At 39.3% G+C, this 26,128-nt stretch overlaps 1 protein-coding gene across 1 annotated transcript in view; it reads left to right on the top strand.

Annotated features, from left to right (window-relative positions):
- The first annotated feature begins 4,925 nt into the window (after positions 1-4,925).
- Positions 4,926-26,128, top strand: part of LOC149259736 (very-long-chain aldehyde decarbonylase GL1-10-like) — a 98,771-nt gene continuing 77,568 nt past the window's right edge. Inside the window, exons 1-2 of the mRNA XM_089419084.1 lie at positions 4,926-5,531; positions 5,879-6,201. Of these exons, the coding sequence (XP_089275210.1) occupies positions 5,202-5,531; positions 5,879-6,201 (653 nt within the window). The 5' untranslated portion in view covers positions 4,926-5,201. The remainder of the gene's footprint in view (positions 5,532-5,878; positions 6,202-26,128) is intronic.

The following is a 26,128-nucleotide window of genomic DNA, read 5'->3' as shown; positions in this document are numbered from 1 at the left end:
AAAATTCCTCAAGATAATGATGGATTCCAAATGGCATTCTGATTTCGGTTCAATTGTGATTAGAGCACCGGTTTTGGTGTGATCACGGTTTGGTGAGGGTGGAAATGGTTTAAGATCTAGATTCCCTTGGTTGTTTTTAGATTGGTTTATCCATGAGATCCCACAATCATGCTTGGAATATGACAAGGGGGTGACTAGATGAAAGAAAGATTTGGTTCAGCCATGTCTACAGTCGGGTGGTATGTGAAAGTCACGAACTTGGTCGGATTTGCCTATGATTAATGAAAGCTAAATTCTCTTGCTTTTGCACTTGTTTATACGTGGATTTAATGGTTGTTATATCTCTGTTATTTACATGGTTTTATGCTGGTTATAAGCATGGTTAATTGACTGGTTCATGTCATGGTTATCTCATGTATTTACCTATAATTGTTAAATTGATGGATGCAAGACCCAATTGATGTTATAATAGTTCAATGGAGAAGGCAATGATCTTTTAAGAGTTTTTAGTCATTCACGCTCTGTCTTATATCCTAGACCTGTAGGTTGCATTAATGTCAAGTATTTGACAAAATATCAGTCCCAGTTGGGGATGGTCAGGCCTATTCTTGAGGTTCATTTTTGGTTTAGTAGTCTTGTCATCATGTCTTTGATGGATTTTGAAAGTTATAATAAGTTCTGGGTAGAGGCCATAATTATGGGCTAGAAAAGTGCCTTGAATTCTGCAGACGCTCGCATAGGTCTGCTGGGAAAAGTCCCTAGACACTGGCTTGCAGACCTGTGAGAGTGTCCAGAGGTTCCTGGATGATTTCATGCCTATAGCATGAGAGAGTCCAGAGATCAAGAGGTCTAAAAGATCAATGGGACCCACGAGTAGGATGTTTGAGTGGTTGAGTTGTCTCCTGGGGGTGTTTTTGCTTATGTGGAAGGTATGGTTGATGCGTTTTGTCGATTCCATTTCCTTAAGGTTACCAAGGAGGTTGAATCCCTTCATAGTGGCCTCTCTCATTGCATGTTTACCCCATTTAGCCGGTTACTTGGGTAGATGTGGGAGGAGGGTGGTTACAAATTGCACTTGGCCTAGGCAACATCAATCCTTAATATAGTTGGATTTTAGTTATTTCCTTCTAGCTATTATGAATTTTAACCTTGTGTCACCTCACAAAAAACCCTTCAAAACCAATTACGCTAATAAGATTTTTAACTTGACGCCAAATATATTAATGCCAAAGAAACATTTAATATAAGTGAAATTGAAACTAAAAATTTCGTAATTATAAAGAAATAAAAAAATATTATAAGGCAACTTGAGTGAAAGGTTTGTTTATTTTTTCCCTTTCACATAAAACAAAAAGGGAAACCTTAAACAAATATACTAGATAAACTTAAACAAATATACCACATGGTTGAGAACATGCATTTCTTCTTAAAAGGTTATGAGGTTAAATTATCAGAGTAGAGTATGTATATTTTTATAAATTTTAATAACATGGTGAAAATAAATCCCTTATTTCATAAATAAAAAAAATTAATATCTAATTCAATTAGCACAACCACATTAAAAATATTAATGTGGTTGATATAACCGAAGGCTTCATTTGTATCTACCATTGATAAATATACCATTTGTATCTACAAAAAAAAATACTATTGCAATTATATATATATATATATATATATATATATATATATATATATTGTAAGCTTGTTAGGACTACATCCTCATTATGTACAATATTCCCCCTGATCGGGGCGGGGAATTGAACCATTGACTTCACATCAAGGAGAGCCTTAACATAACACCCGATCACTATCTATCCAAGAGCATAAAAATATTATTATTATTATTATAATTAATAATAATTATTTATTTATAATAATAATTATTTAATATTAAATGATTTAATAATATTTAATTTGAAATTATGTACTTTAGTAATATGAACCCTTAGATTAATAAACTCAATGGATTGATATTATAAACCCAAGAGAATAATAAGCCTAAGGGGTTAATACTAAAATCTCAAAGGATTATAAACCCAAGTGAATAGTATTAACCTAAGAGATTATTACTAAAAAGCCCAGGGTTTATATTCCCTTAGGTTTATAGTATTATTCCCTTGGGTTTATTATTCCCTTGAATTTATAATATCAATTTCTTGGAAATATTAATCTAAGTGTTCATATTCTTAAAATAAAATATTATTCATAAGTTTATAATATTAATCCCTTAAATTCATACCATAATTTAATTATGATTTTACATTTTTTTTTTAAAGCTTGGCAGGTCCATCCATTTTCTATTATATATTAGGCAAATTTACACCACAAAGATTTACCAAGTGCCCTCAACTTGTTGCGAGGGGAAACCAAGTCTGTTGGCCACCAGTCAATATTATATGCCATCCAAAAACAAAATTGCTTCAGTCTTTCTAGCAAAGCTAGGTAGGTCTCAGTCTCGTGTCCAAATACTATATAACTATACCAACTGACATATGCAACAAAAAATTTAAAAGCTACCCGCATAAACAAAAACTAAGCATAATGAAACTAGTCTTTCTGGACATTCTGCTCATCAGAGACATATGCTACAGGAGCAGGATCTTCAGCAGTTGCCCCTGGCATTCCATACAACTCCACGATGCAAGGGATGTGACAGTCAATACAATCCATCCTAATGTCTTGTTTGTGCAACTGAAATAGGATTTTCTCCATGTCTTTTTTATAACTGGGTAGGCCCTGCATTGTGACTGCCATCCCCACAGAGATTTGTTCCATCGCTTTGCCAAGTAGACTTTTCATCAAGAAGTACAAGTACAAGGTGTGTTTGAATTGTGTAATTCTACCTCGTGTATTCCCTGGATCAGGAACCATCGTCCTCCAGTCTTCTATCTCCTCGTCTGGTTCCCTTTCCTGTTTTATCTCAGCTTCCCAGTCATCAATCAGCTTACAGACTCCTTCATCCGTTTCATCTCGGTATGTCGCAGCTGCCTCTGCTATGAGGTGCTCAGCAGGCTTACGGCCCCTGCGGCCTTCCGTCATGCTCGGTCTCTTGGTTGCCCGGTGGGCCAGGCCCCTACTGCCACGACCACACCCTCTCTTTGCTGGAGCCATACCCTGTTCCTTGATGCCCTGTGGACAGTCAAACAACGTTAGTGCCATCAGTCCATTCGCATCATCCCGACGCAACTGCTCATACCATGCCTCTCTGCCTTGCTTCGCCTTCTGCAGGTTAAGGTATCCCAGTGCCCACAAGTGGCCAGGGGAATTGGGTTTCGAGCGCGGTTCCCCAAGCTCCTCATAGTGCCCCTCCCCCTTGCCATGGTGCAATTTCCTGTCATCCCACTGCAGCTGGAGCCAAGCCTTCAGGCCCATCCAGAGCCTAGCTCTGCGATTGCTATCATACCCGCATGCAGCTCCCTCAACCAACATCTGCCCGCCATGGTTATGCTTGCCCCTCTGTCCCTTATACTGCCCAAGGTCCCTAGCTGCACCCTTGCTACCATGCGTATGCAGATGCCAGGGTTTTCTCAGCGAATTACTGACATAGCTAATATCCCGCCCCCCTGCCCACGACTCTTTCCTACCTCTCCCTTCACCACTCAGCCCCCCAGACATGGCACACCCGTTATCCCCTATACCCCTGGTCTGAGCCACTAAGTAGGGGCTTGTATCTCTGCTTGACCCAACATTACCAGTGCCGTTGCCAAGACTTTGGCTTAAATGAAATAAAAAAAAACGTAGAGCTGAGCTATGACCCTCCCTTTCCTCCCCCTATTTCCCCTGGACAGTGCTAAGCCCCATTAGGGCGGCCTCTTGCCCCTCCCTTCTCCCAACGAAACCCCCACTAGTGCATGTAATTGATGCAGGAACCCAACAAGGTCATAGAAATGATGCAGGAATGAGATTGAATTACATACCAGAGAGCTATTGCTAGCCTGCAGCCAAGGTGCCTTCGCCTCTCTTCCGCTCTGAGACACCTTCCTTCTCCACTGCAAATTTCTCCTGCCTGGCACGTCGAATGCCATTCCCATCTCCGCCACCTTACCTTATTCCTCCCTCTGCCACCTTCCCAGCCCACTGACCATGCATTCATGGCTAAGGACACCGCACCCACTGCTTTGAACATGTGGGGAACGACGGTAATTATCTTCCTAGTACAAACCATGTCACTTTAAAGCCTCTCACCTCCGACACCCTCTCTCATCACAATGAGAAACTACAATTAAATTATATATATATATATATATATATATATATATATATATATGCGCCTCTTGCCTGTGACACCCTCTCTCATCTCGTTGAGAAGCTACAATTAAATTATTATTATTACTATATATATATCCAATGAATTAAAATTTATAAACTCCCCAAAATTAATATAAAATATATAAAAGCAGTCTGAAAATAAACTAACCAATAATACTGTCTCATTAATGTTTTTGCATGAATCAAACATCATATAATTATTAAGCTCTCTCTTCTATAAGTGGTTATATTGACATAGTCATGATGTGACGTGGGTTATTTATCTTTTTTTTTTGTCAGTATGATAAGATTCACGGTCAACTCAGTGACGCTGAACCAAGGTTCCAATGGGCACTCAAAAACCATCAAAATATCATACGATAGCTGATGATTCAAACCATAGTGTATTTATTACATTTCAAACTCCCTACGTATCTTCAATAAAGAACTCCGACAAACTTTCACAAGATACCCCCACTACATACCTTTCAGTGAATCCAACTTCCCGGAAAACATAAGTCTGCAGCATTTTTTTTTGGGTGGCTGCACTTTTTTCAACTATTACCTTTACACTTATAAAATATAATAAATGCAATGAATTTTACTTGAGCAGGGGACAACTAGACCAACATGGAGAAGAATATTTTAACAGCAATCGGAGAGTTTCATCTTTGCATGCATCTGACCGTAAAACCCATTTGCCTTTTCGAGCTTTCGTCCATACCAAGTGGCAAGAGCAACGGCAATGAGAAATCCAACTCAACAATTTGCCTATTATCTGATATAATTCCGTTATGCTTTCATCTAGGGACAGAGCATCTGTTGATCCAATCTGACACATCTTATAAAACGATATTCATTCATTCATCCCTCACATTGGTTTTGGTTTTGATTCATTCCCTAGATCTGGTCAGTTGGGGTGCTGTGGCAAATCTCCCGACGATTTTACAATGCTGCCCTTTGAAACATTAGAGCAGGCAGAGCTCGAGCTGGGCAGGGCCCTCTCGTATTGGGAAACTCTCTGGTTCAGATATTCAGCCAGAATACCTGACAGCATTCTCTACTACCACAACATCGTGTTCCTCCTCATCGTTTTCACAATCGCTCCCTTGCCCTTGGCTCTTCTAGACACCAAGAAGATCAAGAGCTTGCAGAAGTATAAGATTCAGCCCAAAATTGAGACACCGAAGTCTGAAATGCTGTATTGCTACAAGGCTGTCTTGTTTGTGTTCTTCGCAGTTGTGGGACCTCTGCAGCTGACATCGTATCCCCTGATCAAGGTAAACCTGCTCTTCATTGTTCACTGTGTTCTTATTTTCTGATTCTGTATGAACAAAATGAGTTCTGTACTTGTTAAATCGGCAAATCTGTATTCATCCATCAAACCAGTACTGTTAATTGTTTTCAATTTAATTATATTTATGAAATCTTTAAGTACTTGGGGAGAAATAGAGTCTGGCAATTTATCACCTCTCTGTATTGAAAATAGCTACACAACCAACAATTTTTTCTGGAACCAAAAGCCTTAGGACATGCCCACAATATATAATGTTTAACAAACAGCCTTTACAGTGGACCTCAGCAATGATACTAAAACATGATAGATGTGATTTTACTGTGCATGCAGCTTGTGGGTATCAGAACAGGCCTGCCGTTGCCTTCCCTGTGGGAAATTTTTGCGCAGCTTGCAGTTTATTTCATGGTTGAAGACTATGGCAACTATTGGATACACAGGTGGCTACACTGCAAATGGGGCTATGAGAAGATCCATCATGTTCACCATGAGTTCACTGCTCCAATGGGTTTTGCTGCTCCATATGCACATTGGTCAGAGGTGTTGATATTGGGGATCCCTACGTTTGTCGGACCGGCAATTGCTCCAGGACATATGATTACATTCTGGTTCTGGGTTGTGCTGCGCCAAGTGGAAGCTATTGAAACTCACAGCGGGTACTTTCTCATTCCGCTTTTTGGTTTCAGATTAGATTATAAACGTTATTAAATGATCGATTCCTGGTGTTAGATATTTGTTTCCGTACTTGCTGGTAGCTTGTCAGAACTGGGATACATGCAGCCTCATGGGTAACATTCTTTTCAGTTTACCTTTGTTCTCAATTGTGTAATTGTTAAAGTCTAGTGTCAGATGAGCTTGAATTAGTGGTTCCGAAGCAGGTTTCTTCTCAAATTTTCAGCGGATTCATCTAATTTTCCATAGCTTTTTTAGTCATTAATATAATACAGAATGTTTTCCCCCAAATTTTAGTTCTTATCCAGTAATGATAAGTACTTTATAAGTTATAATGTGCTGCTGACTTGACTGGCAGCAGCGTTATGCACTTCTGCACACAACTGTACATAGGCGCTCACTCTATCAAGGTGGAATTGGGAACTTGGCCCCTTCTTATCAACTCAAGTGATGTGCCGCTTGGGTTTTCCTTTCTTTGGGAATGTTTCATCACTATACATAAACGCACGAGGAATGTTTCCTCACTATCTTGGGATGCACTTTTGAATTGATGACAATGTCGGCAGTATCCCAACTGGGAACTAAACCAGTAGTTGCTGAAAGTTGAAACTGTAGAGACACCGACTCTAGCAATAAGGCGTAGCTGATTATTATTCATATGCATTGTAAGACAACAGTAGTTGGTTGTGAGAGTGGATTGTGCCAGTGTTTGGAAATTAATTACCAAAGTAAATGTGTGGGATGATGCATCAAAATAGTCTTACAAACTTTCACTTTCTGTAATTAGGGCTATTTCTAGAAAGACATTTTAGACGCTTTCCTTCTGTCATAGACATACACTTGCCTTTGGGGCACATAATCCCTCATTGCAGAAAAGAATTAGGTGGTTTCCTCTTGAGTCAATAGCTGTCCAAAATCTAGCGCCTATATGTCTTTTGTTTTTAAATTTATTATCAGTGCCATTCCTTAACACAGGGCAAGTTAGGGCTGTGTGCTGAACAACATACATTGAAGATTTCAACTACCGAACAAAACTGAAAATTAAGTTGTTGTTTTAGCCTCTGAACATGTAGTATCAAATTAACTGGGCTAAAGATGGAGTAGATGGGAGATTTTCAATAGAATTTTCAGAATGGATAAAATGCAGACTTTGCTCAGGAATATGTCTATATTGTAATTTTAACTTTATATATTGTACATGGGACTCGGGAGAGGAGCTCCCTTTAAGTAGAAGGATATTTTTTTGCTTGAGAGAGCAATGCGGTCTCCTTATTTAAACTAATATTGCATACAATCAATTACATTTAGTCGGCCCTTGATTAAAGAAGTGATGTGTAAATGAATACATGTTTGCTCACGATACAAAAATAAAAATACATCAATAATTTACATTTAGAATGGCACTTAGAAATTTATATTTTCCAAGTAATGTGTGTACTTCAAACGCTACTATGGTATTTGAGACTAGACATAACTGTCTGGGCACTAATTCATGCATTTATATTGCTAACACAGATAATCTTTTCCCTAGGAGAAAGGAATATTATCAATAAAAGCTTAAATCTGATGAGTGCCTAGCTGTTACCATGGAGAAAATAATTATATGGTATTTCAAGAAATTACCTTGGCGAAAACAATTATATGGTATTTCAAGAAATTACCTTGGCGAAAACAGTTATATGGTATTTCAAGAAATTACCTTGTAGAAAACAATTATATGATATTTCAAGAAATTCAGAGATTAAGAAGTCTGATGGGAATTGCTTCTTATTGTTTGCTTGTATTCAAACATGTAAACCCTTTTGTATATCATACTTAAAAATTGTGAGTTTGTATTTGGTATAATGGATTTATGGTTCATTGCTTATAAAACTTTCCTATCACATTGAGATCCTTGATATTATATATCAAATTGAATTTGAACCACTCATCATGGTTGTTTGTATATTCAAGCACTCTATCGATTGACTAGTAAATGTTGACAATGCAAAATGGAGAAAACAGTTATGGGCCATGTCTAGTATTAGGATGCAGTAATTATTTTATTTGTGAAATATTGAGATAGTGGTAAATAATATCATGCATTGTCAATTGAAGGCACAACCCCTGCCTTTCAGGGCTAAAATCTCATTGTGATGTTTGATCGGAGCCTATTTCCATTCACAGGCTTCTGCAAGCCTCGGCCAACTTGCAACAACAACAACTGTAGTTTACCTTCTAGGCCTCAATAATGGCTGAGCCTCTCTTGTGGGCTCCTGCAGCTTTGCAAGCACCGACAGGCCCTCCCTCTGGATCTTAATGCACACAAATCTCTTTTAAATTCCTCTGTAGACACATGCTGCTGCAACCTTCTTCTGTGGAACCTCAATCACTTGCAACCCTCCTTTGTGAACTCTCAGCAACTGTGACCTCGCCATGCAGATCAACATGGAATATGAACTGATGTGTACCTAGAAGACTAACTGTTTCTGTGTCCATTTTGGGAATTAGATTGCCTCAGGATTGTCTCAATACTGACTTGCCATCTAATTGGTGTTTTAGTTACCATTCTTTTGTGATTACTATATAGGAGGAAGTTAATTCACGGAAGGATAGTCAATACAAAATTAATGAAGAGGAGGATGAAGAGAGGAATGATGGCTGAATATGGAATGTGGGAAGTTAGAACACAAAAGTTGAGCCATTGTACCTCACATTTATTTTTGAATAACAGTCAAAAAGAATCTTGCACAACTCTTGAATATCTAGAGTATATAGTCTGCAATACATGTTACTTGCCTCCACAACCCTCCTTATGACTTGTTACACACAGCATCTCTATTCTTACAGTCTCAGACATACTCATTGACATTGTATTCCATATTTTATGTTATATGCTTATTGCTTATACTGTGATATTAATGAGTTTTTATTGTATTGAGGCATATCGTCTTTGTGAATGCTGCTCTCTCTACTCTTCACCGTTCTTGCATATTGTGTTAATAGCTTCTCTATTTACTTTTATGTTCTTTGCATACATTCACAATATAATCCTGTGTGCAGGTGTTAGTTTGGTATCAGAACCTAATGAGCAGCAAAACTTAAAAGTTACATGCCCATTTGGAATAGGTGGCATACAAGAAGCAAAAAGTTCAACCCAAAACTCCTTTAGACCACCTTTCAAGTTTCTTCACAACATACCCTACTCCAGATGGGTACCAGTCAACACTCCTACCCTTACTAGCAACCTTGATATACTTGCATCTGTCTGAGGTCTTATACATGAAGCTTTACAAAATCAGTGTGAGGAATCGCATTGCAATGTTGCACTAAGTGTTATCGGGATTAAATCGGCACGGGGAAAAAATCGGAAAAAATCGTAAAAATCGGGAAAAAATCGAAACATACAAAAATATTCATTTTTTTTTTCAATTTTTTTAATATCTAAAGCAGCTACAACATAAAATAAATACATTGACACATAAATATGATAAAAGAACTAATATATAAGATGTTTAATATCATTTCTAGTGCGACATCACACATAACAGTGAATCATGTCCTGAATAGTAAGTCCTGACTCATGACTCCCAACTCAGCCTCAAAATATCAACAAAAAATATAATAATCTCATATCATGAGTCATAATGTCATATACAATGAAATGTTTAATGAACCAAATAACTAAAGTCTAATACCACTGATTTCCTTTGCCCCTCTAGATGTAGATGTCGGTGGAGTTGGCAGTAGACTTTGCTGTGCTCTAGAAGTTGAAGAACTAGGAGCTACAGGAGGTAGACCACGTCCTCTACTAGTGACAGGGGTAGCTTGGGTCACCTCCTCCTCATAATTATTTTTTTTTTCAACGAAAAAATCGTTGAAAATTTTTTTCGTTTTTATCGGCCGATTATATCGCGAACTTTAAAAAATTGCGATTTTACGATTTTATCGCGATTAGTGCAACACTGTCGCGTTTCCAGTGTGTTTAACAAATAATGCAGCTTTTAACCTTCTTTTGCATAGTAACAGGACCTATGAGATACTCTTAACTCACGAGTATAACTTGACTTGCTAGCCCAATGAGTTTTTTCAACTCGCCATTGAGTCAAACTTGGGTTCAACAAGTTGGACTCATTGACTCAACGAACGACCTGTGAGTACTCATAAGTCATTGACTTTAGCAATGGATCTACTAGCATTGTCTGAGTTTGAATCGCTCTACCCTCTATAAATGCCCATAGATGGTGCAAATGATCTATAACCAATGGACTTATAGCCCACTCACTTCACCAACATGGGCATTGTCGCTGCAAAATCTAGCAAGTCTGGTGAACGGCCTTAACGGGCAAGGGGCCAAACCTTATGGAAACAATGAGGAAGGGTTTCCACTGTCAACTCAAGGACTTCCCACCTGCTCTTTAGTGGGATTTCAACACAAGGGAGGCTTCCCTATATCACCTATAAGATATTCTAATACTAGGGCTTAAGGAGACTTATTTTTGAAGGTCTAAGGATAGATAGGAGGCTTGACAGGGCCAAATATGATCAATGCATTCAAAGCTAGGGTTCAAGCTCTCTAAAGTTAGATCAATAAAAACGCTGCTATAAGTTAGGGTTTGAATGATACTCAATATTGGGGCATGCAAGGCATATAGCAGCCTCAGAAAAACCCTAAAATGATATTCAACAAGAAGGGATCAAGGGTTTCAAAAAGAGACTAGGGTGCTAAGCTCAAACAAACAGGTTTAGGGCTGTTAGACGCGTATAAACAACAATGAAATAAGTTGACATCAACCCTTCTAGGGTATGCAAGGCAACCTAAGATGCTAGATTTTGCTTTTAGAGGGTTTATATAGATTGACCTACAATTTAGAGCCACTTTTAAGCAATAAAACAACACCTTTACACACAAATCGGCTCCTAAACCCTAGTGGCTGCCCTTGCCATCTAGGAGAGAGAGTTTAGAGAATTTTTATTTAATTTTGAGGTGACCAACACACTCTTAGATGATCAACTTAACCTACAAGGGCTTATGGAGTGTCAATGGAGTGAAATACCAAGGAAGGACTATGATGGAGTAAAGAGGGATGCTCTAGGGCATCCACTTCTAAAACCCTATTTATTATTCTTGTGAGGGGATAAATTAATTATAACTTATAAGGTATGCACATAAATATTTTCCTTATAGGCTATGAAGAATACGATTTTACATGCAATTATGAAGCAAGGTTTCACTAATGATAAACATTTAGACATGGAACAAGAGAAACCCTATTTTAAAAATGAAAGTATGCAAAATATCAATGATGAGCAATAAAACTTACAAAATCTTCCACATTAGTACTTCTTTCAATTCCAAAATAATTTCTCCAAGCAAAAGTCACATCCAGCAATAAGTCGCATCCATAGAAGATCACATTATGCCCAAGTAGCAAAAAAGGAGCTAGTTTCACTCTCTTTTCGAGAGGCCGAATGATGTGTGTGATGATGAGAAGAGAAGCGAGGGGAAGGCTCTATTTATATGAGCCTCTCCACTCACTTTCCAAATAAAATGACTAAAAAGCCCTATTGATGAGTTCACTTTGAGTGTTCCACAAGAAAGATGTTACAAGCCAACCTCATAACTCAATAACAAAAAAATATGCCATAAAAGCCCACACGATGGGAATTGTTGAAATTGTAACTAGTTTTGGTCTTCATAATTTTTGTACTCATTTCAATATGTATCCTATGTAACAAACAAGAAAAAGAAAAGAAAAGATATTATTATTAAAGCAAGCTCATTATTGATGGCACTTTATGTAAAAACATGTTCTTCGTGCTTATAGGGTTTCTTAGGTCTTAGGATTTATTGTCTTGAGTCAAAGGAGTCAACATCATGTTTATAAGACCCTTCCGGGCAAAAATATATTTGTAAAAAGAATTATTTTTGAGTCTAGAAAGTCTTGGAAGCTCCAAAGTACAAGTCGGCCCTGGGAACATCAAGTCGGCCTAAAGAAGGGAATTCGACCCCTTGAGAAGGCTATAAAAGGAAGCAGTTTGACCTCATTTGGACACACAAACTCAACAAGCTTGATCTACAAGAAAGAGTTCAATCTATAGCTAGGTAACTGCAAGAAGGAGAGCGAAAGTCAAGGAAAATGAAGAAGGACAAAATTTCTTGGTTTTTGGGCTACATCTCTCTCACACATGCAAAATTTTAGGGTTTTTGGGCTGCAGAATGAGGTCGAAGTTGTAGGACCGAGTTGTAGTAGGACGAAGTCCAACATCTTGTAGCTGGGAGGAAAGAAACTTTGTCTAGACCTTGCTGACCTTAGGAAGAACTGTCTTGATCATGGAAGGTCCTAGGAGGAGGCTGATATAGGCTTTCTTCAGGAGCTACAAAGTCGAAATTGCAGGGTCAAAGTTGCAGGTCAAGTAGCAGCGGTGTAGCTGGCAAGTCAAAGTTGTTGGGTGTAGTAGTTTGGTGCAGATCAAAGGAAAGACTAGAGAAAGGGCCGACTTGGTACTGAGAGAAGGACTTGGTCTAGGGATTGGGTCTTTGTATCTCATTTGAAACAGATTCTAAGAATAGAAGAGTTTCCGGGTTTTCCCCTTGGAGGGGTTTTGCCTTGGCTGAGAGCCTATATCTGTGTCCTCTGTTATTACATTTACTTTTCTTGATATTGTTTGATGATAAGATCTAACTAAAGAACTCAAAGAAGGTAATCTAGATTCACAAGCAAGTATCAAGGTTAAAGAAAATAAGTATAATAAGCTACCATTATCGATTTCTTAACATGGTATCAGAGCTAAGGTGAACAAGGAAGGCAGTTGGAAGGACACTAAAGTGAATTGCTTATCAAAAGATAGGAAGTTCTCGAAGCTTGAAAGAAGAAGACTACACGAAGAATTGTCTCTTGAAGGGATTTGGTTAAACACTCATAAGTAGAAGACCCTTATAATCTAGGGTTTCTACATTGAAGAAGATCAATAATACTTCAATCTCGCAAGAGGGGTGTTGATATCGCAAAAATGAAGTCTATTTGCAAGACATCAATCTTGGAAGTTGTTGGTGAAGGAATCCTAGAAGACATCTTTCAAGGACATCATCAAGAACTCTCCAAAAGGTCTTGAAAAGAATCAAGAAGGTTGGAGACATCATCAAAGAAAATCTTGATCATCAAGTAAGTAACATATTATTACATCATGCCTGAATCTTCAAGTCAAATGGGTTCTTTCTGCAAAGAGAGTAACAAGCTCATTGGGGCATCAAACTATCTAGCATGGAAGAAAAGGATTGACTTGATACTCACAGAACAAAAAGTAATGGGATATTTTACTGGAGAAGTTACTAAACTCGAGAAAGATAAGACACAAGAACTAGCAAAATACAAGAAAGGGGAAGTAAGGGCTCAAAGGATCATAGTTGAATCAATTAAGGATTCTCTTGTTCCATTTGTTGCAAACTTAAAGACTTCCAAGGCTATGTATGACAAGCTAGTGAATTTGTACTTTGTAAGTACAACAAGACAGAAGATGTCTTTGTGAAATAAGCTATATAGAATGAATAAGTCAAAAGATGAGGATGTAGCATCTTTCCTCATGAGTGTATCTCAACTAAGAGACCATTTGCAAGGACTTGGGGAACCTATTACTGATTCCTAAGTAACCATTTGTGTGCTGAATGCATTACAACTGGAATGGAGCAACTTTGCAACAAGCATCTACTCTAAGAAGGATTCAACTCCATTTGAAGAGTTGTGGGTGCAATGCATATTGGAAGAATCAAGGGTCAAGGTCAAGGATGATATTGGATTTGATGAACAACCTCAAGCCTTTCTAGCTTGAGTGAAGAAGGGTAAGTTTGGCAAGCCCAAGAAGAAAACATGTCCAAAGTGCAATGTTTTGGATGCAATAAATTTGGACACTTTAAGAGGGACTGTCCAAACAAGCAGAACAACAAGAGAAAGGAAAGGAGTGAAGCTCATATAACCGAGGCAGTGGGAGAACCTGAGAAGAAGGCAAAGAAGGAAGAAGGGAAGGATCTTTACTACTAAAGAAGGTTCACTGACTATCAAGTTTAATCTTTCTTTAGGAAAGTATGTTTTTGCATAACATCATGGGATAGAAGCATATGATAGTCGCATGATTAGAATTTACATATTTAAGTTGCTTTTTAGAGATCATCTAGATAGACCATTTTGCATATTGATCATCCAGGCATTAACTAACATTATGTTAGAGGAAGTCATCTTGCTTAGGTGGATCATCATGATCCTGGAAGAACCATAATTATGAAAGGTTCTTGGGAAACGCACTATGACAAGGTTAGTATGCATTCCATGTGATGTGTAGTCAATACTGGTAAAGGGATGAAGGAATGCAATGGGTCAGGATGTAGGCTCTTTATGGAATATGTGGATAGCTAGATGATCGGATGAAAGCATAGGAATGCATGCTGGATATAAAAACTTTGGATAAAGATTCATTGAGAATCTTGTCGAAGGAAAGTTGGTCATAAAATATGCTCAAGTATATGGATATACGACGTTGGAAAAATAATAGGATTTGACTCACTTCAAGTTGTAGGACTTTCTCTAGAATATGAAGTTAATGACTAGCATCTAGTGTAATCTTCGGAAGGAAAAGTTGTAACTTGGTAATCAAGTTCGATCCTTGGGCACTCTGATGCATGAAGGAAGTTTCAAGTGGAGATGGTCGATAAGGATGTTGATGAGAAGGTCATCATGGTGAGGTAAGTCCGATTTTCATTATTGTTGGTTATCTGCCTAACAGATTACTTTTCTACCTGGAAAAATGTTGCAGGAATATATGATGGTAGTTGAGGCAAGTTCAATTGTATGGATGAAGGATATTGAGGGAAGGCTCAATATTGGGTGCTTGGCAACTGTGAAGTCAAGATATGGACATCTTGGGATTAAAAGGTCGCAGTGCGAGAAGATAACCTAGAAGGAATATCACTTTCAAGAAGAAGCTATGATCAACTTGAAGTTTGGAAAGGCTCAATGCAATGCCTTCATATCAAAGAAGAAAGTGATGAGCAAGAAGATTGGCATGGGACCTGTCACAAGATCGAAGAGAGAAGGTGGCTCCATGATACCTTGGAAAGAAGCAAGCTCGATGCAAGAGATGCAAAGGAAAGAGGGAGCCAAGCAATTATGAAGAATTGGTAGCTGATACTCTGAAGAAGACAAGCTATGAGGCTTGTGGTGTTGACTTCCCAAATAGAAAGGAAGTTGGAAATCTCCTCTGGATTTAAGAGGGAGCAAAGGAGTCTCCTTGAATAGGAGCAAGGATCTATTCTCAAGATTAAAGGAGAATAGGGATGTCCTCTCTGGTTGAGAGGGAGTGATGCTGGACATCACATGTGCATTCTCCTCTTCAGGTGATGAAGAGAGAATGACGGAGGATTGGATAAGCATTTGTGGTTTCCTTGAGGATATAACATCCCAGAAAGCAAAGGGACTGACACTCTTTGAGGATGTGACAGGTATCCAAGACAAGAGTGGTCGAAGATGATTGATATTCTTTGAGGACTTAGGATTGGAGATCCAAGATAAGAATAGTCCTAAAAGAATATACCTTGTAGACATCCAGATGGGGTATGTGCCTTGTAGAGGTAGTGTGGTATCACACGTAAAGCCTCCCAGCATAATGCTCTTGATTAAAGTAGAGCTTGTCCAGTTAAGCCTCAGGGACAATGCTGGTCTTCAGTTTGAGATATGATGTTGTATTGGTTGTACAATTATGAATACCTCCCTAGTTAAGAGGGAGTGTTGAAAATGTAACTAGTTTCAGTGTTCATAATTGTTGTACTCATTTCAATATGTATCCTATGTAACAAACAAGAAAAAGAAAAGAAAATATATTTTTATTAAAGCATGGGTTTCGTGCTCATTATTGATGGTCTTTTAGGTAAAAGCATGTTCTTCGTGCTTATAGGGTTTGTTAGGTCTTAGAATTTATTATCTTGAGTCAAAGGAGTCAACGTCATGTTTATAAGACTTTTCTGGGCAAAAATGCATTTGTAGAAAGAATTATTTTTTAGTTTAGAGAGTCCTGGAAGCCATTTTTTAGTTTAGAGAGTCATAGAAGCTCCAAAGTACAAGTCGGCCCTAGGAACATGAAGTCAGCCCTGGGAACATCAAGTAGGCCTAAAGGAGGGAATTCGATCCCTTGGGAAGGCTATTAAAGGAAGCAGTTCGACCTCATTTGGATAAACACACTCAACAAGTTCAATCTACAATAAAGATTTTGATCTATAGCTGGGTAGCTGCAAGAAGGAGAGCGAAAGTCAAGGAAAAGGAAGGACATAGGGGTAGCTGCAAGAAGGAGAGCGAAAGTCAAGGAAAAGGAAGGACATAATTTCTTGGTTTTTGGGCTATATCTATAGGAATTTACAGGGTAAGTTCCTCAGACAGAACACCAAAGGACACCGCTCACAAACAGATCACAGATCAATACACCAGTATTTTGACGTGGTTAAAACCCTCAAAGAGGGAAACAGTCCACGGCCTGAGCCAACGCGGCCACTTCAGGCAATTTATTAATAAAAGAATGAAAATTTACATATGCTTCTCTCATAGACGGATTACCCTACAAATGACCCTCCATGCTCTTTAAATAGAGATCATGGACCAATCGGGTGTTAAGCCACGGATCAAGTGTCGGTAATACCGAGGAGAGAATGAACCGTCAGATCACTACATATCGTGACCATCGGATTGTAAGTTACAAAATGTACATAGTAAAGAAACACACTTTACCTAACTCTATACTAGACCAAGTTGTACTTAACTATTTCCTATGTGTCGGAATATCCTAACATCCCCCATTAAGAACAACATGGGATAGGATTGAAGGATTTACAAATATGACACAATAGGAGAAGGAAGGAGGCACTAGAGCCTATCCCCCCTTAGTGACAACTTCTTGAACTCCAACCATAAATCGAAGTTTAGTGAACTTTGCCTCTGTGAGAGCCTTTGTAAAGATGTCTGCAACTTGATCATCTGTTGAACAATATTGCACTTCAAGAACATGGTCATGAATGAGCTTTCTGATGAAGTGCATGTGCAGTTCAATGTGTTTGCTGCGCTGATGTTGGACTGGATCTTTGCATAGTTGAATGGCACTTTGATTATCACACCAAAGTGTAGTCGGATACTGCTGCTGAAAGCCAAACTCTGACAGGATCTGACGAAGCCACAAGGCTTCCTTACTAGCTTCTACGGCACCACGATACTCTGCTTCTGCTGAAGAAAGAGAAATGGCACCTTGTTTCTTGCAAGCCCATGTAATAGGTCCTGAACCAAGAGTGAACACATAACCTGCAGTAGACTTCCGATCATCAGGGTCACCAGCGCAATCGGAATCAGTGAAACCAACCAATAGAGGAGATGCTTCGGCACTGTAATGAATACCAAACTGAACTGTACCTCGAACATAACGAAGTATTCTTTTAGCTGCTTTCCAATGACTTTCATGTGGGTTTTGCATAAACCAAGCAACAAGGCCAACAACAAAGGAAAGGTCAGGACGAGTATGGGTTAGATACAAAAGTTTTCCTACAAGTTGACAGTATAAGGTAGCATCAACTTCAGGAGAAGTACAAGTGACTGAAAGTTTGACTCCAGACTGAAAGGGAGAAGGGGCTGGCTTACAGTCTTCCATGTGAAAATGGCGTAGAATATCACAGGCATACTTGGATTGGGAAAGGGAAATACCTTCCTTGGATTGTAAGACTTGAAGACCAAGAAAATAATGTAAGTGTCCTAAGTCTGTCATTTCAAACTTCCTTTTAAGGCTAGACTTCACATGGTTTTATAAGGTTGGGATCACTATCAGTCAGGATAAGATCATCAACATAAAGAACAAGAATGATAAGAGACTTGCCCACTTTTTTGGTGTAGACAGTATTGTCAGAATGACACCTAGAAAAGCCATTTTTTAAAAGAAAGTTATCCATTTTGGCATACCAAGCTCGAGGGATTTCTTAAGCCGACATACAAGGCTGGAGTCTGTTTGTATAAAGCCAATAGGTTGTTCCATATAGATTTCTTCATGCAAGTCCCCATGCAAGAAGGCGGATTTAACATCCATCTGATGAACTTCCCATTTGAAAGAGGCAGCAAGGGAAAGAACAAGGCGGATAGAGTTCATTTTGGCAACAGGGGAGAAGGTTTCAGTATAGTCAATGCCTTCAACTTGTGAAAAACCCTTAGCAACAAGACGAGCTTTATGTTTATCAACTTTCCCATCTGGTCCATACTTGGTTCTGTAAACCCATTTGCATCTAACAAGTTTTCGTCCCTTTGGTAGAGGAACAAGATCCCATGTATCATTTGTCAATAATGAATGATATTCTTCATTCATAGCTGCTTCCCAATCTGGATGGCCTGAAGCTTCTGCAAAGGTGTCAGGATCATAATTCACTGAAGCTTGAGCCAGTAAAGAAGAGGCTCTCTCGAATTGAGAACGTGTACGTCGCTGATCTGTGGGATCACCGGCAAGATCACCTGCTGCATCTCGAGTAGCACGGACCCATTTTGGAAGCTGAGGAGCTGAAGGAGGATCCTGAGAAGGTGGGGGAGGATTTTCATCCTTGCTTTCATCATCTGAAGAAGAAATATTTTCAAAAGTAGAAGAGATAGGGAGAGGTGGCACATCCGCCAAACTAGGCTCGCAGGCCGATATATTTTCAGCAAACTTTACATCTCTTCTAATGATAACATTTTTGGACTTAAGTGGAATAAGTCTATATCCTTTAACATCTTCAGAATATCCAACAAAAATACATTTTTCACTCTTAGGTTCTAAAGCTTTATGTTTCTCATCTGGAATATGGGCCCATGCTTCACTTCCAAAAACACGAAAGTGACTTACATCTGGTTTGATTGAGCTCCATGCTTCTTCTGGAGTGATATTCTTTAAAACCATAGTAGGAGTGTGATTTATTATGTAATTTGCACAGTTAATTGCTTCTGCCCAATAATTAAGATTAAGTCCTTTAGATTGAAGTATACAATTAGCCATTTCCTTTAAGGTGCGATTCTTCCTTTCAGCTACACCATTTTGTTGTGGAGTATATGGAACAGTGTGTTGCATTTGAATTCCATTCTCAGTGCAAAAGTTGATGAATGTGTTTTTAACATATTCTCCGCCATTATCAGATCTTAGCTTAAGAATTTGATGTCCAGATTGTTTTTCAACAAAGGCCTTAAAGGCCAAGAACATGTTAAATACTTCACTCTTGAGTTTTAAGAAGTATACCCAAGTGCGTCTGGAGAAATCATCAATGAAAGTTAAGAAATACTTGTAGCCAGAAAATGAAGCAACTGGAAGTGGACCACATAAATCACTATGCACGAGTTGTAAAGGGGTTGAGGCGTGCCAAGAGGCACGTTTTTCAAAACTGTTCCGATGATGTTTTCCGAGTACACATCCGGAACAAACACCATCTCTGCAAGATACCATTGGAAGACCTGTCACCATATTTTCTTTACATAGATTCTGAAGAGAGCGATAGTTTAAGTGACCAAATCGCTCATGCCAAAGTTTGCTCACTTCATCATTATGAGCAACAAATACTGAGGGAAGATTTGATGACCCAAAGTTGTGAAACTTATACAACCTTGTAGAATCATCAGCAATGCCAGTAGCTAAAATCTGTCTAGGATCTCTTAGGTCCTTAATTACAACATCGTGAGGTGAAAATTCAACGATTTTACCTTCACCTGAATGGGTTATCTAATATACAGATAGAAGGTTGCAGGATAAGGTTGGAACACATAATACATCATTAAACTGACCATTGTCTAGATGAACAGTTCCAGTCCCTACAACACTAAGAGATCTATCATCACCAACATATATATTTTTGGTGTTACAATCATTTAAAGAAGAAGACATGGCTTTGTTTTTGGCCATGTGATAAGAAGCTCCAGAATCAATGAGCCACTCATGAGAATGAGAAGAAGAAGATACATTTAGTGCATTGCCAGACCGAGATTCTTGACAACCACATGCAGAAAGTGCCATTCCTGAAGATGAAGTTGAAGTTGAAGATTGCTCCAAATGGATGTTATGCTTCTTCATTGCTGCTTCCAAGGCTTCCATCTTCTTAAAGCATCTGGATTCTAAGTGGCCATCTCGATTACAAAAGTTGCAATGTCTATCAGTCTTCTTCCATTTGTTTTTATTTGTCTTATCATTTTGTTGAAATGATTTTTCATTTTGAGGCGGAAATTGCTTAGGACCCTTGTTTGGTTTAGGACCATTCCTTTTAGGATACGACTTCTTAGGATTCTTTGAATTTGGTTGCTGCTGGGCGGCTAACGCTTTCTTAGAAGAGTTTCCAAGATGAAGAAGACCAAGGTGTAAGAGTTTTTCTTGTTCTCTTATTAAAGAATCACAAAAGGAATCAAAGGAAGGGGACTTGTAGGCTTGTCCTTGAGAAATGAAGGCTTCTCTTGTAGAATGGAAGGTGGAAACAAACACAGAATAGGCTGGTCCCAACTTCGTAAGAATGGAGTAGATAAGACTACTATCTTCTTTCTTAACCTTAACACCTTCCAAGAGAAGTCTAAGGGTCTTGAACTTGGACAAAAAATCTTCAATGCAAGAAAAATTATTGGGGTCCAATGTAAGCAATTCATTTTCAAGTTGATGGGCTTTAAGTTCATTTTTAATTCCAAAGACTTTAGTAATTTGTTTCATTGCTTCATCAGGAGTATCAAGTTCTTCAATATGGAATCTAAGATCTGGAGAAATAGACATCCCTATCAACCCACGTGCTTAGTCTTGCCTATTTTCCCATTTAGCTGCCTTGTCTTCATCTTCCGGTTTGGTCTCTTGGCCTGTGGCTATTCTGTAAAGACCTTTACTTCTAAGTAAATCCACAATGTAGGACCACCATTGGAAGTAGTTGGTGCTGTCAAGAATAATTTGGCATGGACTTTCCATTTAAAAAAAAAACTGAAGCTATAGATGTTGAAACTAAGTGTTTCAATGGAAAGATCTCGAAAAATTAGGCTGTTTAAAAAAAAACGGTTCTGAAAACGGCTTCCGGATGAAGAAGTTATGGCTTTTTGAAGAAAATTTGATGAAGTCGTCGATGAAGTGCGGGAATGTGCGGAAATGAAAAATCCGCCCCCACAAAATGGAGACTTGAACCCAAGACCTCTACTCTCATAAATTAGCTTTGCACCAAGTGAGCTATACAAAAAGTTTGAGAGAGAGGGGGGTTGATGCTTTGGGTTGCGTGCTTGCTTTGAGAAAGCTCTTTTTCCCTACAAAACAAAAAACACAAAACCCAACACGGACATACAAAAAAAAAAACGAACCTTACGGCTCGAAGTTAGCTTTAGCCGGAAACTAAATATTTTCAAAAACGAACCTTGCGGCTCGAAGTTAGCTTTAGCCGGAAACTAAATATTTTCAAAAACGAACCTTGCGGCTCGAAGTTAGCTTTAGCCGGAAACTAAATATTTTCCTCAATGTTTCTGATTTTCCGAGATCACACTAAGGCGCAGCGGAAAAGAGCATACGCATGAGAAAAATCCTTCCTTTCTGTTTCTGATTTGCCCAGATCGCACAGAGTTGCAGGGCAAAGAGCATACGCAGAAATGAAAGGTATAGATCCAGTAATAAAAAAAGCTAAATAAACCGAAAACCGAAATAAACAGAGAGAAAATAACTGTAAACTGCAAATAAACACTGTATACCTCCAGATCTTAAAAATGACGCAGCTAGGGCTACTGGAAACCTTTTCGCGTGAAACGAAAGGGGTTCCTCACTGGAACAGATGCTCCCAACACAACAGAGCAGTCCTCTTGGCCCGAAAGCAGTCAGAAACAGTAGATCTAGGAAACGGTAGTCGGATGCAGTTCTACCGGCTTCAGATTTGGATCACCAACGGACGCGGCCCTCAAATAGCTCTGATACCATGTAGGAATTTACAGGGTAAGTTCCTCAGACAGAACACCAAAGGACACCGCTCACAAACAGATCACAGATCAATACACCAGTATTTTGACGTGGTTAAAACCCTCAAAGAGGGAAACAGTCCACGGCCTGAGCCAACGCGACCACTTCAGGCAATTTATTAATAAAAGAATGAAAATTTACATATGCTTCTCTCTTAGACGGATTACCCTACAAATGACCCTCCATGCTCTTTAAATAGAGATCATGGACCAATCGGGTGTTAAGCCACGGATCAAGTGTCGGTAATATCGAGGGGAGAATGAACCGTCGGATCACTACATATCGTGACCGTCGGATTGTAAGTTACAAAATGTACATAGTAAAGAAACACACTTTACCTAACTCTATACTAGACCAAGTTGTACTTAACTATTTCCTATGTGTCAGAATATCCTAACAATATCTCTCTCACATGCAAAATTTTAGGGTTTCAGGGCTGCAGAAAGAGGCCGAAGTTGCAGGACCGAGTTGCAGTAGGACGAAGTGCAACATCTTGTAGCTGGGAGGAAGGAAACTCTGTCTAGACCTCACTGACCTTAGGAAGAGCTGTCTTGCTCTTGGAAGGTCCCAAGAGGAGGTTGATCTAAGGTTTCTTCAGGAGCTACAAAGCCGAAATTGCAGTGTCGAAGTTGCAGGCCGAGTAGAAGTGGTGTAGCTGGTAGGTCGTAGTTGCTGGGTGTAGCAATGTGGTGCAGATCAAAGGAAAGACTTGAGAAAGAGATGAATTGGTACTGAGAGAAGGACTTGGTCTAGGGATTGGGTCTTTGTATCTCATTTGAAGCAAATTCTAAGAAGAGAAGAGTTTCCGGGTTTTCCCCTTTAAGGGGTTTTTCCCTGGTTGAGAGCCTATATTTGTGTCCTTTGTTATTGCATTTACTTTTCTAGATATTGTTTGATGACAAGATCTAACTAAAGAACTCAAAGAAGATAATCTATATTCACAAGCAAGTATCAAGGTTAAAGAAAATAAGTATAATAAGCTTCCATTATTGATTTTCTAACAGGAATAAATGCCCCAAGGGCATGAAATCACCCTCCAAATGAGCTCAATAAACCATCATCAAATTGTGAGATAAGGGCTAATGAGTGCTCATACTCCAACAAGTGTTTCGAGGATCATGTGCAAGCCATCAAAAGTCACTCCATGCTGACACATTGTGCCCAAGGTGCCCTATGTCATCCTCAAAGGAGGTAAAGGGTGATGTGGCATTAAATAGTTCAAGCATTGGGGCTCCAAGGTGATGTACAAGCCCTCCCTTGTCATCTCAAGGATGATCATCATCTTCAAGACCCTGGATCAAGTGATGCCCATCAAACAGTGTCAAGGCCAACTTGGGGGCATCCTGGGTCCACTAGGCACATCATTAATATCTCCATCACTAAGAATCGCGGGCTCAACGTTTTAGCATTTGGGGGTCCCTCGGGGTGTCCATCATTAAGTGAAGTCATCAAATAGCCCAATGTTGTACTCTAGGTAAGCAACGTTGCACCATCAAAGTCAATCTCTCTCTTTGCACTGGATAGTAATGCCTCTGCTTCTCTACCGAGGAGGGTGGGGCAGTGACGTCAAGAAGGCTCTGTGTTGTGATGTGAAACACGTAACAAAACCTTCTCAAGCTCAAGTGTAAATCAACAATCATTAGGTAACTATATCCATAGATGCGTCGTAGTGGACCATCCTTAATATTAGGGGCATAACCAATACTTCGCACAAAGATCACCTTCAAATATCTAACTAGACCAAGTCCCGTATAGGTGTTCCCTCTCTTATGTTAGGGATGGCTAGATGTATAACCCTATTAGGTGTTTCCAACCTGCTAAAGGGGAAGTGATATGTCCCAGGTTAATCCATTAATCGGTAGGTGCATGTGTAGATGGTGGTAATGGAATGAGCATGACTTCAGGGCAAGGTGCCATAGCCAAGTGACTAGCTAATGGTGGTCCAACATCCTGAGTGTATAGATGTAATAAGGGAGCAATCATGGAAGCATGAGTTACCCCTTTCCTCGACTTTCCACCTCTCTGGTGTGCCTTTTACTTTTTTATGATAGTGCTTTGATATGGGTGCATAACTTAGGAGCCCAAACTTGCATTTGAGAGATTTAGCATTTATTACCCCTTAAGGATGAGGCGTTTATCTCTCATCAGGGTTTGGAAAATACAAGGGTTTCTTTTTATGGATGGAGCATCAAGTGCTCTAGGAACTAGGTGATGGCTAATAAGGGGGGTAGAGCTCATGCTAGACATTTGCCCACAAGCTAATTTTGCCCCATCCATATTTTGCATTTTATCTTTTTCTTTCATTGTAGCTTTTCTTTTCTTTTATCTTTCTTTTAGATGCATCAACCTCTAGGGCAAAGTTCTTTGGCCCAGACTTAAGGATGAGGATGAGAGGGTGCCAATCCCCATGACCAATGACCACTAGCCCGAAGAATGGATATGGAATAGAGGGAATGATGGAAAGTGGTATGGAATATCATGGACATGCTACTTTAATCAGAGCCTCCCAATAGTGTCCTTCCTATAGCCCTAAGGCCTCAAAGGAAGTCTCATTGGACTAGAGTCAAAGACTAACCTCCTAAGTGAAGTGAGGGAACAAGAATACAATCAAGATCATTCAATCATTTGGATCACCCCTTGATTCATATTAGTATGCCCCAAACAATAAGTAAAAGCACATGATCGTTGAGGGATGACCCACCTTCCTTCATGAAGGAATGTGAAATGGGAGAAAGAAATATGATCGAAGTAATATGTGGAGGGTCCATGGCATCATGTCAAGCGCTGATCAATAAGGTTGCTTGCTGGTTGGCTATCCTTAAAGGAGAAAAAATTATCCTATGGGTTGCCCACTTTTTTGTGGGTAATAGGTACTTTGTAGAATTAACTTTCTAATCTCTATTTCTCTAACTTATGTAAAGATCTCTGTCCTCTGAATAGCTAAAAGGCCTTTGTTCTTGATTCAATTTTGAGATAATCAGGCCAATAAAACCAAGACTCTACAAATATTGTCTTTAGTGCAACTCCTCTGCATGTTGATATCCAACTAAATTGAATCTATCAAGATGATCAAGGCTGAGACTATGCTTCTTTTATTGTTGTATGGGCATGAAGGCTCTATGAAAATTTCTGAATCTAACACATCAGAAACCCCTACTGCAATATCTGGTTTATTATCTCCTACTTGTTCTTTACATTAACAAGTTATTTAATAATGTAAACATCGAAATAAACACAATTGCAGTCTTCACAAATATACAGGTCAACAACTGAAATAAACCGAGACAACACAAGGGACACCGTTATTTTTGGACAATTGTCCCTAGAAAAACCTAATGTAGGAAAATTGTTGAGCAGATGAGGGTTTTATTATTATGTAGATTTCTAAATACAACTAGGGTGCCAGAAATGGCTTACCGAACAGAGAATGTCCTCGGCAGTAATACCTTTCTCTGGAGACAGATATTTCGGCTAATCAACAACTGGATGATTGGCCCCACAGTGACTTCGACTGTTCCTTAGTTGGAGAGCAAAAGTTGCTCCAAGCTATCTTCTGGAACTGCGTCACCCTCCTACGGCTCTACGTCTGCTGATCAACACCTAGTCTGCCTCATAGAAATTCCTCAGCGTAGCCTCTTCAACCCAGCGTCAGCTCTGTAGCCCTCTTGCGCTGCTTGTATCAGCTTCTGCAACTTTTGTGTCAGCATTTGGCCCTCTGCGCTGGCCTCCTTAGCCTCTGCGTCAACCCTGGCTACCTCTGTGTCAACCCTCCTTAGTTTTGCGTTGTCTCTCTGACACTTTTCTCTGCCTTTTTGCTATGTATTTTCGGCCTCTTGCCGAATTGCCCCTCGTTGCAACAGATCACTAACTTGATTTCTCAGCAAACCCTGCCCCAGAAAATCGAATTGATTGATCAACTTGGTGTATCTCCAACTGACCCTC

The sequence above is a fragment of the Pinus tabuliformis genome, chromosome 6 (genome assembly GCF_031772625.1).
Source record: "Pinus tabuliformis cultivar Carrire ecotype Pingquan chromosome 6, CPIR1, whole genome shotgun sequence".
Classification (NCBI taxonomy): Eukaryota; Viridiplantae; Streptophyta; class Pinopsida; order Pinales; family Pinaceae; genus Pinus; species Pinus tabuliformis.
Note: the sequence above shows the minus strand (reverse complement) of the source record. Positions and strands in the feature narration are given on the sequence as shown.